At 39.1% G+C, this 18816-nt stretch overlaps 1 protein-coding gene across 1 annotated transcript in view; it reads right to left on the bottom strand.

The window, feature by feature from the left end:
• csmd2 (CUB and Sushi multiple domains 2) overlaps positions 1-18816 on the bottom strand; it is a 236551-nt gene that overhangs the window by 121503 nt on the left and 96232 nt on the right. Inside the window, exon 6 of the mRNA XM_047605624.1 lies at positions 1113-1225. Within this exon, the coding sequence (XP_047461580.1) occupies positions 1113-1225 (113 nt within the window). The remainder of the gene's footprint in view (positions 1-1112; positions 1226-18816) is intronic.

Genomic DNA, 18816 nt, shown 5'->3' with positions numbered 1-18816 from the left:
CCATACAGATCACCTTATCCAAGCTTATCCTTTTCCCTTCCCCGTCTCTTCTCAGAGGTGACCCCTGAATCTCTTAAGAGTAATGGGACTGTAAGTGGATGCATGGTACAAAGAGGATTTTGTGTGTCTGTGAGCGTGTGTGCGATTACGTGGCACAGATGATTATTCTACAATCTTGTGGGTTTGTTTCTCCTGCAAGCAAAAACAAATGTATTTCCCAAAATGATCAAATAATTTCACTTGCTGCAAAATTGGCCAAATCCTCATATAACCTGTGACTCTTGTTGCTGCCCTTTTGGTAGCGCCTGACTTCACCCAATTCCAAGTCAATTCATAAACAGGCTTTGAGGAACTGAGGTAGCTAGTGACTGTACTTCAAAAAAGTACTTAAATACTTTTGCACAAGGTTGTATCAAACACATTTAGTTGTGCATTTTAACATAAAGTCGATTTTTCAGCAACTGATGTTGCTGCTTAGAATCAACTGACACATTGTCAGACACTGTTAGACTGTAACCAGTTTCTTTACAAGATTTAGCGTATGAATAATTCTTCCATTGTGTGCCAATAACTCCGGGAGAAGGGAATATGTATTCAGCCTAGATTAAAACAAGCAAAATGTACAGTTAAGATGAAAGAAATGTCTTTTCAGTGGTGACGGTTCCAGGAAAACAGCCAAGTTAAAGTATATGTTCCACTCATCTTAAGAAGATGTCACACAAACAGATGTTTGACATGTTCATGTTCAACACAAATGGACAGAAAGTTACCAGGATGAGCCAGTGTTTAGTGTGAAGACGTTTGTTAACTTTTGTTTAAAATGAAGAAAGTTCATGAATAAGAAGAAAGCTAAAGAGCCCATCTACAGACTACACTCATCATGTATATTCCTACTGGTGCACAAAGGAACCTTTCTGGGTCTCCATAAATATTAGGATCCGTCCTTGCGGGGGGACCATGAATATTAAAATCAAATATCATGGATATCCAGCCATTTACAAAGACCTCTACAAAGCTGAACTCAGCACACAAAATAGTTGAGAATATGGACTTGTGGCGGTAAATTATTAATGACTGTCCTTTTGAAATATCAAAATTTCTCCTGATCTCACCTTGGTACTGGGCGCTGAAACCTCTCAACTTGTGGTTTCCATCAGATGTAAAGTGCAGTCGGAGCCAGTTCTTGCTGCTAATGATGGGCGAAGGAAGGTTGGGGCCAGTAAACCTGCAGACATGGACAGAGAGAAGAGTCCAATAGTTAGGACTGTAAATGGAAATGTGAAGGTAGAGCATAGACTGAGGTAATGGTTAGAACATATCAGTATGTACCAATATCATCTCCACCGGCAGTGGTACATCTTCTTAGTATTGCAATTCCAATAAATCTTTTTTTTCAGATATTTCCTTGTCATTCAATTTATTTATTTTGCTCAGGAAAGGATCTAATATACTCTACTATATGAATTACTGTGTGAATTACTGCGGTAAATGCACACAGAATTCCGCTTGTCAGTGTTTTGAAGATTTTTCTGAAACAACTGCTGCCCTTGAAAGACAGTGGCTTTATTTATGCTGCTGTTTTGTGTCATAAAGCAATTAAGCAATCTATCAATTTCCAATAATGTCAAGACCAATGGCAGACAGTAATATATATATATACACATACATACATACATACATACATACATATATATATATATTGTAGAGGCTGGCACAACCTGACAGTCTTCCCGTCGATTGTCTTGTTTGTTTATGGTAATTATGCTAATGTTTCAAAATTAATGTGCCCCTGACTTAGAGATGTTATAACACCACACCTGTAAAATCTAATAAAGGGACGGTCTGGTACTTAAGGGGAGCTGGGATGGTAACAACTCTTAACCAAGCTGCAGCCCAATAAAAATGCAACCATGGAACACCAGCTCTGACATTTACAGGAAAAAAAGGACACTCCTTTTATTGCTCTGGAAAAGGAATAGTGAATTATACTTCACAAACACTTACAGTGCCTCCTGATCTGTATGCTAATTAGGGCCGTTGCTTACCAGGCACTTCTTTAGCTGTTAGGGGCAAAGTCATTTGGGAACACATCAAGTTTTATCTAGAGACACACAAACACAAGCGTGCACGTACACTCCCAACACTCCAACGTATACACCAGCTCACTGAGGCATACATTCAAACAAGTGAATGCGTAAATTCCAATCGCCCCCAGATGTAAATTGCATTTCCCCCAACTGTGTCCACCTCATCTCACTGACCTCGCTATATGCTGAGAGGTACAATATTAAGTACATTTGAAGGTAAACCTCCACCCAGCTCCCACAACCAACAATACGAAACAGAGAGATAGAAAAAATAATTAAGAAAAGGACGAACAAAAGAGAGAGGAGATATGCTTTGCAAGCTAATAACTTGTCTTCTGCGAATGCTAAAACGGACTGACAGCATCACATGGGTCTCTGTTAAATTTGTCTGGGCTTCTGGATGTGGACAGAATCTCCTTTTATTATGCTAAAACCTTTTTTCTTAAGTAAACTCTTGTTGCGGTGGGGCAACTGTCACTCGGCATAGCAGCTCAACTTAATAGTCAAGCTGAAAACAAACTCACCTTGAAAATGGGAGGGAGAGACGGAAAACAGAGCGGGGATGATTTTTCAAGAGTTTTGGGCAGCAGGCAGGACAAACCACGAGGGAGAAATGAGACAACGGGATGAGAGATGGCAAAATGTCAGTGATACGACTTTTTTTTTTTTTTAAGCTACACTGGAAGGAAGCAACAAGAAAATGGAGACAAGTGTGAAAAAGCAAATATGACACTGAGTGCTTTCTCCAGTCTAAGGCTGCTATCGGCATGTCGCTGCTGTGGCCTCCGTTTCCTTGCTTGCGAGTCACTGATGCCAATGACCTCAATCCTTAGTTACAAGACTTCCATTAAAAAAAGATCCACTAATCAAACAGCTATGTCCATGTCACAAACGGCTAAGGTCGGTGTCAGGAGCAAGGCTGTGGCTGACTCCATTTCCTAAATAACAAATGACATCCTTTTATTAATGTGTGAGAGGCAATTATAAAAGACAATGTCAGCGGTGATCACTGGGAGTATGTAACACGTGTGTACTGGATGACATCTGGAAGTAGCACACCATTTTAGACATAATTTGCACGTCATGTTGTTAAGCTTGTTGTATGTCAGTTTGTAACGTGTGCAACGTCGCCACATCTTGGTTCGCCATTATGCGAACCAAGATGTGGCCTGAGTTTTTAACATCCCTTCCTGCCTTGTTTGTCTTTTCACCTGTTTTTCAACTTGATTTTTTACTATCACCATATTTCAGTCAATGCAGCAAACCTGCCAAACCCCCTTACGTCTAATCTGCGCTGGGCGAACATGTACCGAAAGATAGTATTTATTCCAACCAGAGAGAAACGATCACAACAAGTATATCAAAGGTCTGTACCGTATACCAGTCTAAAAGGGCCTCCTTTCAAACGGACCAGTTTGTTCTGACTGCAGTGGCTACGTGAGGCATTTTAGTTCTCACTGGGATATTAATCTGATCATTAGGGCAATACTATGGTCTCTGTTAATGCAGCAGCAGCTCTGAACATTACAGATACCGTCTAAATCTCTGAACAAACATTTTTGCACTGCCCTTCAGTTACACTACAGCTAGGTAAGCTAAGCACTTAATGTAATTTGTTTCATTTAACTGTCACACAAACCACTTTTGTTCCTTCTGATTATATTTTTTTTCTAAAGCAGTAAAGTAAAAAGGTTGAGGTATTAATTTATTTATTTTAATTTTGAAAGCTATTTAAGCAGAGATAATTCGCAACAAATGAAATATAGTGGGTTTACCTGCCTCTTCCAGCGCTTACTTAATGCATTATTAAGGTTGTTGTTATTTCATTCACTGAACATTCAACAGCTACCTCTGACTTTCACAGCAGCACCTAAAGTATAATAGACCCGTAGACAAAGTAATTCAAAAACACGACACACAGGAAACATTCATTAATTTAATCGCGTACACTGCCCATCAATGTTGGCCGTGGCTCTCAATTTTAAATTTGTTTTGAAATATGATGATTAAGTTATTCATCTGATCGGATTAATATTTTGTCCTTCTTTTCAGCCAGGCCTGGAGTTTGCATAGTATAATGACAATCAGGCGGGAATGTGAAGCCATGTCGCATGACACCGGCCTTGATTTACAACGGCAAGTGCAAGACTGATAAAGTGAGTCTACATGTCTCAGGGGATGTTTTATCACTTAAGAGAAGGGGGGAGATAAAGCATTGAGGGGACTCATGTAGTGTCTGGCAGAGGTTGCATTTGGAGCAGCACCACCAAGAAGGAGAGTGCCAAATCACATCTAGCTGTTAACACAGAGCCGGGTCCTGAAACACCCTGCGTACTAAATCTCACACCAGTCAATCACACTATATTATACACACAACTCCCATGTACACACAAAGGTGGCAGGATTTTAATGCAAACTGCTCTGTTCTGTTGCACTGGTCAATTTACTTTTCTTCACAGGAAAAAAATCTAAATTTCTATTTGTCTAACTAAAAACTGATTTAGGATTATTACGGTAAAATGTGGCACCTGGTAAATAACGGATAGGCTGTGCAATTTATACATACTGCATGAATGATGAACCATAATATAATTCACAAGTGCCTTTCCCCTTTTCACTGTCTGCTCCTTCCTCCTTGTTTTGCTTAAAGTTTTAGGGTGAAAGTGACCATAGGGAGCAACAGAAAAAGTCCTGAGCAGGTTGATGGAGGTCTCCTGAAGGGTAATGTGGCTACTTCTATAGTTCCTTTGCACCTCTCTCTCTCTGTCTGGCTGGTCATATTAGATTTATGCGGAATTGTCTTGAGAGTGCAGCGCTAAATAAGTTTCCATTTCCAGGCCCCAAAGCTCCTCAGTCTGAGTCAGACTTTTGATGATTGTCCAAGAAATTTATTTTGGGCAAGGCAGGTGATGGAGGCAGCCAGTGGGGGTATGTAGTAAACTTAACTGTGGGGACTGAACTGTGAGCCAGAGAGTTTTCAGAGTAACATCAGTTTTCAGTGCAGCCCATTTAAGACCATAGGGTTTTTTTCTTAACATTCCATGTTATCAACATTCATAAATAGCCTGAAGTAGTTTAATGGTTATGCAACCTATAAAAACACCGGATTTTAGGGTAAGACAGATTTGCAAATCCCTGTTTCTTAGACTTGTCTTCTCACTATAATAGCCGGATGGAGGGTCTTAGATATATGCAAGACCGGTCAAATCCAATTACATAACACCAGCGCAGAGGTACTTTCCATACTGATGTGATGCGACTTATTAAATTGTTAATGCCTTTCAGGATTTTGAACAAAGGTCATCGTCATCAGGCAATTCAGCAACCCTTCCCAGTTCTTTCTGATTTATATTCATTGTTCCACGTCATCTGTTTTCTGTTCAAGGGCCAAAATGTCAAACTGCTTCGTGCATAATGAGTAATAGGCAGAGTTTGAGTGTCAAAGTTCGCTAACTCCACAACAGGATCAAATGCTGTAAAGCGCCTTTCGTTGCACGAATCCTTTGTGATATAGCGTCAGATAGCCACGCACGTATTTGTGTGTTGCCGTTGGCCTGTGGGGTGGAGAGAGGGCGGATTCTCCATGAAGAACGTTCCCATTAATTGCACCTACTTAGGCAGATCAATCAGAGCTCTGCTCAGTATGCAGGTCCTGTTGCTTACAGCAGACTGGGGGTCACAGTGACTTTAAAGCTAAAACTTTCAGCATTTTAATGAGGCTATGTGGATTATAGCACGGTGCTGCCTATCCAGGAGTGCAAGCGCACACACATGCACAAATTGCCACTAATAATCATTCACATACGCAAACATGTGTGCTGATATTATTAAATTAAATAAAACTTGTTTGCCCTCCTCCTCCGCCATCCGTCCTAAAGCGCGCACACACACACACACACACACACACACACTACATCATTTTGAAGTAAAACTAATCAGTGCGGAAGACCCTTAAGTCCAAAATGGCAGTATAAAAGCTCTGGAGGTGGAGCAGCAGCCGTGACCTTCAGATGTAACAGAGACCAGACATACTCTGGGGCTTTAAATGAACCACCTCTGCTCCAAACAACACAGAACCCTCAACACTATGCACACATTTCTTCAAATTATAACCACCCCGGCAGTAAACATATCAACCTTACACTGTAAGTTGAGGCCAAACTATAAAGAGAGGCAATCAGGCCAGCTATGTCTCATGGGCCAGTGCTGCACTGAAGAAAAAAAAAAGCATTAAAGAGGAGTCTGAAACCGCTATGGATCAAGGTGGTAAAGCTGCAGACCCATCAGAGCCAACATGCCAACTCTACCCATAGACTCCCCTGGTCCACCAGAGCCAATACGTCTGTTCTTCTTCCTCTCTCAGCACTCATGTATTATTCATGGAAAGACCTCTGGCCCCATCAGAAAGCCTTGTTAAATCTTCTGAGGGATTCCTTTCTTCTTCTTCCCACAACTCATTTTCTGCCCTCACAGAACATATGATATGGACACTGATTGAAAGAAATTTCCTTTTGGGAAGAACAATGCACCATCCTTCATGTGTGCTCCCTTCCCTAGCCTATCTGAAGGCTTCCTGCAGATCCACTTGAGTGTTTTAAGTCACGATATTATGAACATAAACAGTAGATGTTAAAACCCACTTCAAGCTCAGAAATAACAAGGCTACATGTCTAAATATCATAAGCAGCTGTCAAACACACGTTCCAATCCAACGTCAGATCTCTTTATCAATGATTACTTGAAGAAAGTAGTTTTTTTTTTGAGGATATATTCTTCTAATTTTAATAATGCGATAATAATGCAAATTAAAGCAAACCTAACTTCTGGCTAATCTGCCATGCTGTTTTAATTCCTTTACCAAAGAGAAATTAATAGTAGCCACTAGGGATGTGGTCTATTAAATAAAATCTCAGTTAACTAAAATTGTACCTGCTCTTTGACGACCAAATTAAATATAGCCTACAAAATATCTGCCCATTATTTCTAAATGAATACATTATGAGCAAATGTCAAATGAGTTAGAAGTGTCTTCATTACACTGTCTGAGTAAAATTGTGAAAACATTTTCGTTTGTGTGATTGGTGTAGCAGGTGGCTATTGTCTAATAAAACTGATGAATACCTACATTTCCCCTTAGAGGAATCAATACATTCTATTTGCCTTTATTTGTTATTCAGCTGCACTGTCAAATCTGGACGGTGGTTACTACCATGGACTTTGATGATCAAGTTGACATGGTGAGTTTAACATAAAAACAAATAAATACAAAATGACTTTAAAAATAATTTAAGGCAAGTTTAAACTTTTGCTATCTTTAAAATGCTATTTGGTAAAATTACTAGACTTTCATCTACAAGCAATTTATCAAAAATATGCATTTACCAGCACTTCAGAGATGAATCTCTGGCTAAATAACAACCAACACCATATTTAGACTGATGCATCGATGGGTCGATATGTGTGTCCTAATTCTGAGAAGTTCAGTAAGCAGTGTCACCTTTCTGTTGCTTTAAAAAACAAAACAAACCAAAAAAAGGTCCAAAAAACCCCCAGAGACAAATACATAAAACGTAGCAAAAAATATGAACTCAGTCAAAGTAAAACATTCACTACCTCTTGTTCCTCAATTGATCCCAGCAGCAAGGTGATTTATTACCCTGGCTCAAAAAGTCAAGGTGGATGTAGGCAAAGTCACAAGGAGATATTGAATAGACTGTGGAAGAGAGCCGATGAGAAAACCATACAGAGCCTAAATTACTTAGATTATTGAATGTTTGACTCCAGTGAAATGACCCACAGAGGCACAAATTACTTGTTTGATGAAGATAACGTCCTCGGCAAATACAGACTCTGTCAAACCAGGGGTCTTTTCTTAATTTCTTCCCTGTTCTGTCAAACTCTGCTGACATGACACTTTGCCATCATCGCCAAGGAGGGCTGAAGAAACACACGCTCACGTTTACGCGCCATCAATCACATCAAAAAAAAAAATATGTGTGCACTTCTCAGTTGGTTTAATCGTCTGCAGGCAGTATTGGATCTGTAGTTAACGGGAGAAAAACAAATGAGTTTCCAAGGTCGCTCTTAAAAGCTGCAACGATAATTGAGCTCTCCCTGTAGATCTATCAAACACAACAATAAACAAATGCCAATAATATCCCAGGGCCGATTACGGGGACATTATCCTTCTCGGCCACAGGAGGCCAGAGGAGATATAGATAGAGAGAACAAGGGGACAAAGCAACTGTCGTGGTGTGACAGAACAGTGCGGTAATCAGTTAACAGAAAAGTTGTAAGATAATCATAGTCAGCGTGTGAATCGTGAACATGAATAACCAAATTTCATCTGCACGTCTAATTTTTTTTATCCGCACATGTAATGTTACCAGTTTCCTTCCCTCAGCCATGATCTGTGTGGTGGAAAAACAAAATAAATTAAGGTGCAAGACCAATTCTGGTCTCAAAGGCAAGTTAATTATTTCATAATACATACTACTATACTAGCATTTTTGTGCTTGTTTGCATGTGATCCATATCATTCCTCTCTGCCTAAGACAGTGGGATTAGTCTCTAGCCCAGTCACAGCCCAGTGCTGGTGCAGTTATAGTGAAGCGGTGGATGGATGAATGCCGGATGAGGGCATATTCAATGGTGTCTAAGTGGTCATTATTCTTACTGTTACATTTATGGCAAACAAATGCTGCAAACAGTCAATAAGAAAACACTCTGACTCATTTACTGTCAAATCTTAATTGTTTTCTTTTTTCTAATTATTTTTATTGCTGATTTGATCCAAAACCATTTGCTCCATCCAAGGTAATGTGTTTTTGTGCATGTGTGAGTGCACTGAATGTGCTCTGCTTGTGCAAAGAAGAAGGTGACTGTGTTTTCGCATGATAAACAGTGTTTAGTACAGTTGCTGGTGCTCCAGCATTCTGTGTGTGTGTGGAGGTCCAAAGGCCTATCATGAAGGCATTACATGTCATTGTAGTAGCTCGAGGTGAGTAGTTGTGCTGGTTGGCTGCTTCACTTTGATGCAGTATGATTTCTGTGCTTCGACTATTGTTTTTTTTATGACAGGCTACATCAGTGTAATAAATCTGTTTGGTTAAAGTACTAAATAAAATATCAGTCTAATAATTTAGGCAGCGTTGTGTGCATTTTGCACAGCAATTGGACTGGAAACGTTTGCTGAAACTCGAGTTAACACACCATACATGATTGATAAAACTGGCACAAGGCCTACCTGGGTTTCAAGGCTAAACTGCTAGCTTACTATACACCAAATGATTGTTTTATCCGGGAATGCAAGTGCTTGCAGTATGCTGACATAAACAGACTTCTGACAATAACTGTTTGGCTCGCAGGACATTTCATACTGAACTGTTTGGGAAAAATACATGTACAGTTGCATCCCTAATGCTTAACAATTACCCTCTCTCCCTCTACCTCCCTCTCTCTCCTGCGGTCTTTGTCTACCCTTGTGGTTCGTATATGAGCTGTTAGTTTTTCAAAGTGAGTCTGAGATGACGCAGTATGTGAGGAGACAGGTGAAACCATGCTAATGATATTGAACCTGGCAACACTGTCAAATCCCCCCAAACACGGTCGGCACACAGCATTCCCTTGATACCACAGCATCCTGAAATAGCTGCACTGTTATGCTAATAGAAAAACAGCTGGGGCTTTTGTGTACCCCTGTGTTGGTATTTATTTGTTCGCGTTTGTGATTACATTTCAGAGCATAGTAACAATTTAAGTCAGATTCTAGTCTTTGAAAGGTCTGTATTGTGTTTACAGACCTGAGCATTCTCTGTTTGTTTCCTTTAGGTCCAAATTCTCCTCAGTATATGACAGGCACATGTTGTGTTGCACTACTGTAGAGATTTATGTGATTATGTTTTAACTTCTACTGATAAATTGTGTTGATGTACGACATACATTATGCCCAAATGACTGCTGTTGGTTTCAGTAAATATACGTAACACTTTACTATCTTTGTGGTTCATGTGGCTATTAAATGCATGCATGATTTAACAGCAGCCCATTAGTAACAGCAACTTACTGGCATTCATAAAACTAAATGGCATATAAACCTATGTTGCTATGCAGTCTGCTCCTGTGCACTTTTTATAATGAACGCATTAAATAATGCAGAGTCAGAATTCTTGTCTTAAAACAATAAGCCCCAAGGCTCCTACATATTAAAGGGCAGTACAGTACATACAGGCATAAAGGCTGACATAAAGTATAAACCAAGCTAATTAACTACAAGTGGGAGAAAGAAAAAAAACAATACAATTAAAAAGGTAATGACCATTCTAGTATTTATGAAAAGGGATATCATACATGTCAACATATCTGTATGCCAGATGTTTTGTAACTATATTTCGATTTTGAAAATATCGATGACTCACCTTGAACGTAGGGGCGTAAACTCATGTTACATCTGATGAAACGTCCTAGTCCCTCCGCCTATATTTTTCTTTCATCAGTAGCACTGCTACTGATGAAAGACTGCTGCATTTGACCTGAACGTTTATGCTCTACTTTTACAGGAGAGGCACAGCTATATTCAGAAAACAATAGTACTCTGCCATCTGCTTCACTGCTCCTTTAAAAGCCTTTAAAAAAATTAAGATTTATACCTTTCAAACCAAACTGAATATCTAAATTCAAACTGGAATAAGCAGAGAATAATACCCATACCCGTACACTTTATTTGACATCAGCCACCTTAATATGCATCTGCTACTTTAGTTTATCTCATATTTCTTGCGGCTGCAACTTAATTTCTTAATAAATGTAGTTATCACTTCCCACTGGAATACTTAACTGTGGTGGATTTCAAGACTCTGAAGACACAGAAAAATAAGACTGAAACTACACTGTCAGTAGCACCATGATGGACAGAACATTTTTGATGTCATTGCAGGAATCAGATGTTTGCTCTTGCGCTACAGTTTAGCAACCAAGTTTGCAGTCATGAAGATCACCTGGTGTAGTGCATCTTTTATGGCATGGTCTCTTCAGACCACTTCTACTTGCAATGTATCCAACATCACCTCCGTGAATCCTGAAAAGTACTTTAATTTGAGGAAGGTGTGGAGCTTCTTTAAAGTAGTGGATGAAAATCATTTTAGTGTAAGTCTTTCTATCTAAGCAAGTTGTGTTCTGTCTTCTGAATTAGTTTCATTGTGTATCATACTGGGAATAATTGTCAAAGTTATCAAAAATGGAAATCCAGTTGAAATGATATGAGGTGTGTGTTTGCCTAACAACTATGCTTTTGAGGACCAAATCTATTTGCTCCTTAAAGAAGGTGTCTTAGTCCAACCCACCTTTAAACCGCTACTGTTAAACCGAATGAGAGGAAATGATTTGAGGCTGTTTATTCGTGTCCGTTTTGTGCTACACCTGGATCATGACAGTACAAATCAGCAAAACTAATAATGTATGTATGCATTCATCTGTTCCTGCCTTCATCAAGTCTTCCTGTAAGTCTCTGACTCTCAGCGTTTCTTTTCAGACTTGAATATTTTTGGAATCCATGGTTTGCTGTATTATGTAACTGAAAAGCTTCAATTTTTTTTGTCACTTGAAATTAAGAAAAGAATTCTTCTTTCTCTGTATATTTGCTCCTCAGCTGGAACATCATAAAAAAGATTAAGATCTATATCAAACTTTCAGGATTGTTACTGAGCTTATTACTTCTGCAACACTTGATAGATGTACAATTGTAGTAAGCAGATGAAAAGCTGCAATATTAGCCAAAAACCTGCTCCTCACAAATAATACATCAATGTGCAGACCTCATATAGCTCATATACTCAGCGGGATCAATGGTTAAACCAAATATATATTAACTGTTCACCTCAATCTTTTTGCTAATCAAATTCAGTGGTTGGGTCCCACAATCAAGTAAACTGACTTAAAGTAGTGCTTCTCAAACTTATCTGGTCATTCTCCAATTTGAACAAGGGGGAATTTTCAAGGCCCACCTGACATAATCGCCCCAACAAAAATCCTGAGCAATTCTACATTTTTAAATTTAGTGAAGAAACACAAAGTAATGTTATACTTCATAACAAATCAAAAATCAATAACACCAAATAACGCAAAGTTCAAAAGAAAATGAAAGTGCAGACGTGCCATCACTTGCATCAAAATCAAAAGTAAAAAGCACAGAAAATAATGAAACACTGTTTGAGTCATTTGCAATCTGTGCAAAAAAAGCAACACAAAACAACAAAGCAAATCCATTTGTCAAGGCAGGTGAGCAAATGAATTTTCCTGCATTAGAGCCTGTTTTCCACTGCAAATCTTTTCAAAACAGGGTGACAATCTTGATTGTGCCACCCTTAAATCATACTCAAGCTTGAGCTGGGATTTGTATTTTGATTTCACCGAAGCAACAGCTGAGAAGCCAATCTCACAGAGATAAGATGTGGCAACAGGTAGGAGAATGCAGACAGCTCCCCGGATTTCCACACGACGCGGCCGCGGCTCTGCAGTAGGTTGCGGCAATTCAAGTCAATGTGAGTGTTTCCACCAGGCACGCTGCAGCACGTTTCAGGAGCATCCCAGAAGCGTGGTGCCGCGTCATTAAAAATTGTGCTGTTCTATTTTTCCGCTTGACGCTTGGAAACAGCGTCAATACGAGTAGATCAAATCTTTCAGGCAGGGAGTCCATCATTGGAAAACAGAGCATCCAGGGTTATTGTCAAGACAGAAGATGCATTAAATTGAATATTTCCTGCTGTGTGTCGTGGCCCACCTGCCATGTAACCATTCCCCACACCATGCACTTTGAGAAGCATTGACATAAAGCTTCAGCGTGATTATTCAATACAACCAAAGCACAGAAAAATAACAAATCTAAATGTAGCCAGTCTCTGACAAGGCAGTACATTGTACACTGTACAAAACACTGGCCTTGAGGCGTAGTTCAGGAGAATGAACTAAGGTTGAAGGACAACTTCTCATGTAATGACCATCAATAAACAGCTTTATGTCAGAGTGGGCCAACAGCCTGTAAAACTTAAATTGCGTCCTCAAATCTTTCTTCAGACTCTCTGGATTCTGCCATCATTAAAAAAATAATAATTTAACAAAAGCCACTGCAACATGTAATGTAAAAGAAGTAGTTTCGATGATCCCAATAGTTAAGCCTCATGGCAATGAACTACTCTGATGAGCAGAAAAAGCATAGTGGTTGGATCCCAAATAGACAGCTGGTGTCCCAGTGGCTTCCCACTTTCATCTCAGTCAGACTCCTGTCCCTTGGGGCGCTGCTGACTCAATAACTCACCATATTACAGTGCATGACTCTTCCTCAATAGCATTGCTTCCATATTCATCTTTCTATGTCTCTTTTAAATTATTGCATTTGGAAAGGCAAAATTTGGAGGAAAAGATTTTTTGAAAAAAGTTGCTTGACAAAGTTTTTATTCTAGCTTGAGGTGGTCATTGCTTTTTACATGAAAATCATTGCCTGTACTAGCTGCCATTGAAGAATAACAAAAACTTTCTCTACCGATAATTTTAAATTTTTTTGTATATGTCAAAGGCAATTGGTTTTGCTTCATTTTGCTTTTTCTTCAATATTTTAGGTGTTTGGCAAACAATTTGTTATGTTTTCCATTAACAACCTATGCTTCTTTTTCTCCACTGAGCAGTGTTAAGTAGCTGTTACTGCCTCCTTCTGGCAACTTTACACAGCCTAGAATATTTTCTAAAAAAACCTTTTTCGTTTTCTTGCGTGGTTTTCTTGGATACAGTTTGTTCTGACTCACTCTAAGGCCTGGAGAGAGTAAAGGAAGGAAAAGACGAAGGATGCAATCGGCAAGAGATGAGTGTCTTCCAGAGGATGGAGAGTGAGTCATCCAGGCACCGAGCACTGCCAAACCCAACCACATCCTCTACTTTCAGCGCCTCCTCTTCTGCATTGTTCTTCCTACTGTCCACCCACACTATGTTTCCCCAAGAGTTCCATGTACTTGTTTTCTTTTAATTAGTTTGAGGGTCGCTGACAAAGCCATTCTATTGTACACCCATTCAAAGATTCCTCTAATGCAGGAACTGAAATGTATGGGATGCATAAAAAAGGATAGAAAAGGCCTTTGTCCATTTGCTGTGTTCACTTGCCTTTTGTCTGAGAGTTTTTGTTTTAACAGAGATTAGAGTTTGTTCTTTCTCTTTTGCCATCGGCCCCTGTAATGCCTCCCTCTGTCTTATCCCACTGCTTATCGCCACTTTTGGGATGATTTGCTATGCAAAGAGATGCCATATACAGAATTATCCACCCTATTCAAAAGAAAGCTAAGATAACTTGGGAGTAAGATGTTTGTGGCCTCTGTGTGTGTTATGTCCTATATTTGGGGACTGGAAAGAACTTAAGGAAAGCATTAGATATACAGACAGACAGTTGGTGACAGACGGTCAAAAATAGATTAACATGTAGACGGATGTAAAATTTTGCTAATCCAGATGTCAGGTTAAGGAAACTGATTAAGGATCATGACAGTGGGCCATTTTCTTGTGTTGGGTCACCGGTGAACATCTGTGGTTCTAGATCTTCCTTCTGTGTATCCCCCCATGTTAGACACTGGTTAGACCACCGTCGATGGCTTTTCAGCCAATTCAGCATGTTCAGTCAACCGAGCAACAATTGGTGAGAGAGACGACGTGGAATGTTTGAGTATATTTAGAAGTTACACATGTTAAAGATTGTGATTGTGCAAAATTATAGCTTTAGTTACAGTATGTGACTAAACATTATTAATTATTTATTTTTTCCATTCATTTTTTCATCTCATATATATATATATATATATATATATATATTTTTTTTTTTTTTTATTACTTTTTTTTTTCATTCATTGGAAGACGACAAATGTTTAGTAGTGAGGAATGTATTTGAGTCATTCTCACTCAACATTTCTGACATTGCTGACATTTCAAGATCACACAGAAGTTTCTCTCTTCTTTTTACAGCTTTGTCCAATCCAAATATTCGAATACAGCTGTATTTTCACAATAACTTGTTCATCTAGAAAGAATGAAGTATAGTTGCTATGACAGTATTTACTGTAGCTCTTCATAGATGTCGAACCTCACAGCTGACCACAAAAGAGTTATGTTAAACTTTGCCTTTGTTGGGGACAATTTTTCTAAATATGTTTGGTTTGTCCATGCTGTAATACCCACATACATGTAACCCATACATATCTTCTCTGTTTGTACCTGGCTGGCCTTCGGCAGATAGATATCTGCATATGAGCAGGGATGTGCTCAAGGTTCCTCCCTGTTAAAAGGGAGTTTTTTTCTTGCCACTGTCGCCCTCAGGCTGCTCTGGAGCCCTCAGGCTGGTTTTGTAAAGCCTCTTGAGACAATTTGTATTGTTATTGATGGTATATAAATAAAATTGAATTAAACTGAATAAAATCTAAAGCCTGAATCAAAATTAAACTCAGACAGGTGTTCTCACGCTAACTAAAAAACATTAATGGACACAAACAGTTCACATTCCACATTTGCATACACAAACATCCAGATGTTTGGCAAAAAGTAGCATTGTATCATAGAGCAGATCTATGGTTAGAAACATTCAACAACACAAAAAAAGTATCTCCTAGACTTGGTACTGGGGTGTGTTTTGGCCACAATCTGCTCAATCTTTTACCTTCCTTCCACATGTTACACTAAACTTCAAACAGCCCAGATAGAATTAAGCCTTTAAGTTATGTGGGCAAAGTGGAAGTGGGCCAAGTTCTTGTCCATTATACAACAGAGAGCAGAGAAATTTACCCTTGCTGACAGAGCCTGATGTCTTTTTCCATTAGCTTTTATTGGTCTTCCAGTCTAAAACCATTCGAGGGAGATAACGTGCACTCATATAGTTTTTTTATGGCTATATACTTTATTCAGCTTAATCTATTTCATGTGTTTCTGCTTTATTTTCTCTGATTGTACAGCCCAATGTTGAGAGAAGGTGTTCGTGGGTAAATATTAATGTCATCAATCAAGTAAAGTGGGGAGAGTAAGCATGGGAAACACCTTGTCCTAGAAGAAGAAAAAGCTTAGACATCACGCATGACTGTGACCGATTTGTCATAAACCCACCATCCAATTAAAACAGGACTCTCCATCTGCTTCCTCCTGAGTCAGCATTGACCTTTCCACCCCCTTTCACCTCAGCCATCGTATATCCACCGCCTATGGCTGCTGCAGGTGTTTGTAACAATACGAAGAAAGAAAGTCAACTTTAACACCCTCAGTAGATTTTATATGAGAAAGACAGTGAGTCACAAATGAATGTATTCCGGTGTACTATAAAAAGCTTTTATATCCATGTACTTTAGATTATTATCTTACAGGGAGTGAAACAAACTATGCAAAAACAATAAAAGCTTCTTATGTGCCTCTTTTACAGTCGTGGTGCTCTTCTTGACTGGTTAAATATAGCTTTGTGTAATTGCCTTGAGAAAAAATAGAGGCAAATATTTGACTGTGGGTCACTGTGCCTCTCAGCTACAATTTCTGGGACATGTCATTTTCTTATTTACATTAACATCCGTCTTCACCAGCCTCATTTTGCCTTGGGCAAAAAGTATTGCAATTGCAGTTTGTCTGAGGGCAGTTTGGTAATATTCAACCTTGCAGTGATTTAAAGTGCGAATAATGTGCAAAGTCAGCCTTTAATGCTGCCTTCGTCAATCTTTTTCTCCTAAAAAATAATTTCCCACTCAGAGATAAACTCAAAACACCTGACCCCGTATTCTCCACAGCACTGAAAACGAACACATAGCGGTTTTTGCAAGGCAACAAAAAAGCAGTGTCCACAGATAAGGTTAGACTGAATGCTGTAAACAACACGCAAGCAACAAAAAAGACACAAAGAAAATACCTCATTGATCTTTCCTAATTAATGTAATGCTCTAGAAGACAAATTCTACTCAGGCACTATACAATGACTCATCTGAAAGTGATTCTTAAAAATAAAGTTTATATAATGTGTCAGGAGCAGAGACCACATCTCTTTGGCTATTTTTACACTGAGCCTGTTTCTGTTTCAGGCAGATTTCCAGTCCTTTGGTTTGCACAAGTGAGCAGATAGTGTTTCCATTCACTTGTGTGTATGTGCCAAGTATATGTGCACTTGTGCTATAAGAATGTACTTTTAGCCAATCTCAGAGGGAAGCACGATGCTCTTTTGCTGTCGCTGACAAAGTTACACACGACTGTAAGATATATAAATATCAAATCTGGGTCCATGGAGGACAATGCAGTGGTTGCAGAATGTTGGCAGACACATCATCCCCATCCTCATTCATTCACCGTTTGGATTAATGAAGCCTTAATAGTCCATGTCACTGGGCTGGGTGGTCACTGACTAGACTGCAAAACCCTTGAGATTCTTCTTTAAAAATATACTGTAGGCCATTATAAAAAGATAAAGCACAGAGTGAGTGATAAAGCACAACTTCCCTCTTTTAAATGCCATAAATAAAAATAAAAAATGTTCTGTCACTTTACAGGTGATCTCTGTCAGTCCCAGGGGAAATTCTAAAGGACAAAAATTGCAACTGTATTGTAAAGTAATAAGATTTCCCTTAAAATACATAAATCATTTATTTGATATGTAGCAAGTTCAACTATGACTGTAGTCACAGACACAAAGGTTTGCAAAGCTGCTAAACCACACACTCCGTGGCAGGTTTAACCATGTTAAATGACTGGTATTAATCCATCTATGTGGTGATTATGAACACATTAATAAGCAGCATGCGAGCCAGCTGGAAGTGAGCACGCCAGGCAGAACGAAGAATTGAAACGGGTGAGGTGAAAGAAAAAAAAAGCTGGAGGGGGATAGGCTAGGGGGAGCTTATTTTCCATAACTGCAAAACAAAGTTCAAACCACTCTAAGTGGGTAAAGCAAATGCAGTGAAGAGTGTAAAAAGAGCAGTTGTTCAAATAAAGACAAGAGCTGCTTTTATTACCACGGGCAGAGTACACCAAACCTTTGTGGCCCTCTGCAACACTTGTGTTTGAATGCTCACAAATCAAGACACTGCCCATCCTCTTCCCCACAAGAACCTTTTGTACATCTCCTACTGAGAGTGCACCGAACATTATACTTTACAGAATATCAGAATATGCAGTCTAACAATCACAATTTGGAAATACTTACAAGAGCCTTAGTAAAGGGCTGACAGATTAGTCACTCTGTTCATTTCTAAGACTGTCCTTGAGAATAAAAAGAAGAAGTGTATGAACTTCAAGTTTGAATCAACACAAAGACATCAACAGAAGCAGAATCACCAAAGAAGGCAAATCTGCCTGAGTAGTCCATGTTTCAGCTTGACTGAAAACGGATAATTATTGAAATAGAGTCTATGAAAGTCTGATTCCAATCATCTCCCTGAACCTCTGTATTGAGTTAGCACCTGCCCATCATCCTACAGGCACATTTTAAATTTTTAAATTTACATTTTTTTAAATGCATTAACAGGTACAGCTATAGATTGCAGCCATAGTAGGTGTTTGGTGAGAGTCATCTTTGGTGGTCATCGTTTGGTGGTCATAGTGAAACATCTGGACCTCTACAGTTGGTACACTAAAACTGCACAGCAACTGATACCAAAAGTCAAAACAGTATAACACCGTAGTAAGTATTACAGCTGCGACATCAGTTAATTGGGACAGGAGTAGACTAATGACACGACAA

This window comes from Mugil cephalus, chromosome 14 (assembly GCF_022458985.1).
Source record: "Mugil cephalus isolate CIBA_MC_2020 chromosome 14, CIBA_Mcephalus_1.1, whole genome shotgun sequence".
NCBI classification, from domain to species: domain Eukaryota; kingdom Metazoa; phylum Chordata; class Actinopteri; order Mugiliformes; family Mugilidae; genus Mugil; species Mugil cephalus.
This window is presented reverse-complemented; position numbering and strand designations above follow the sequence as displayed.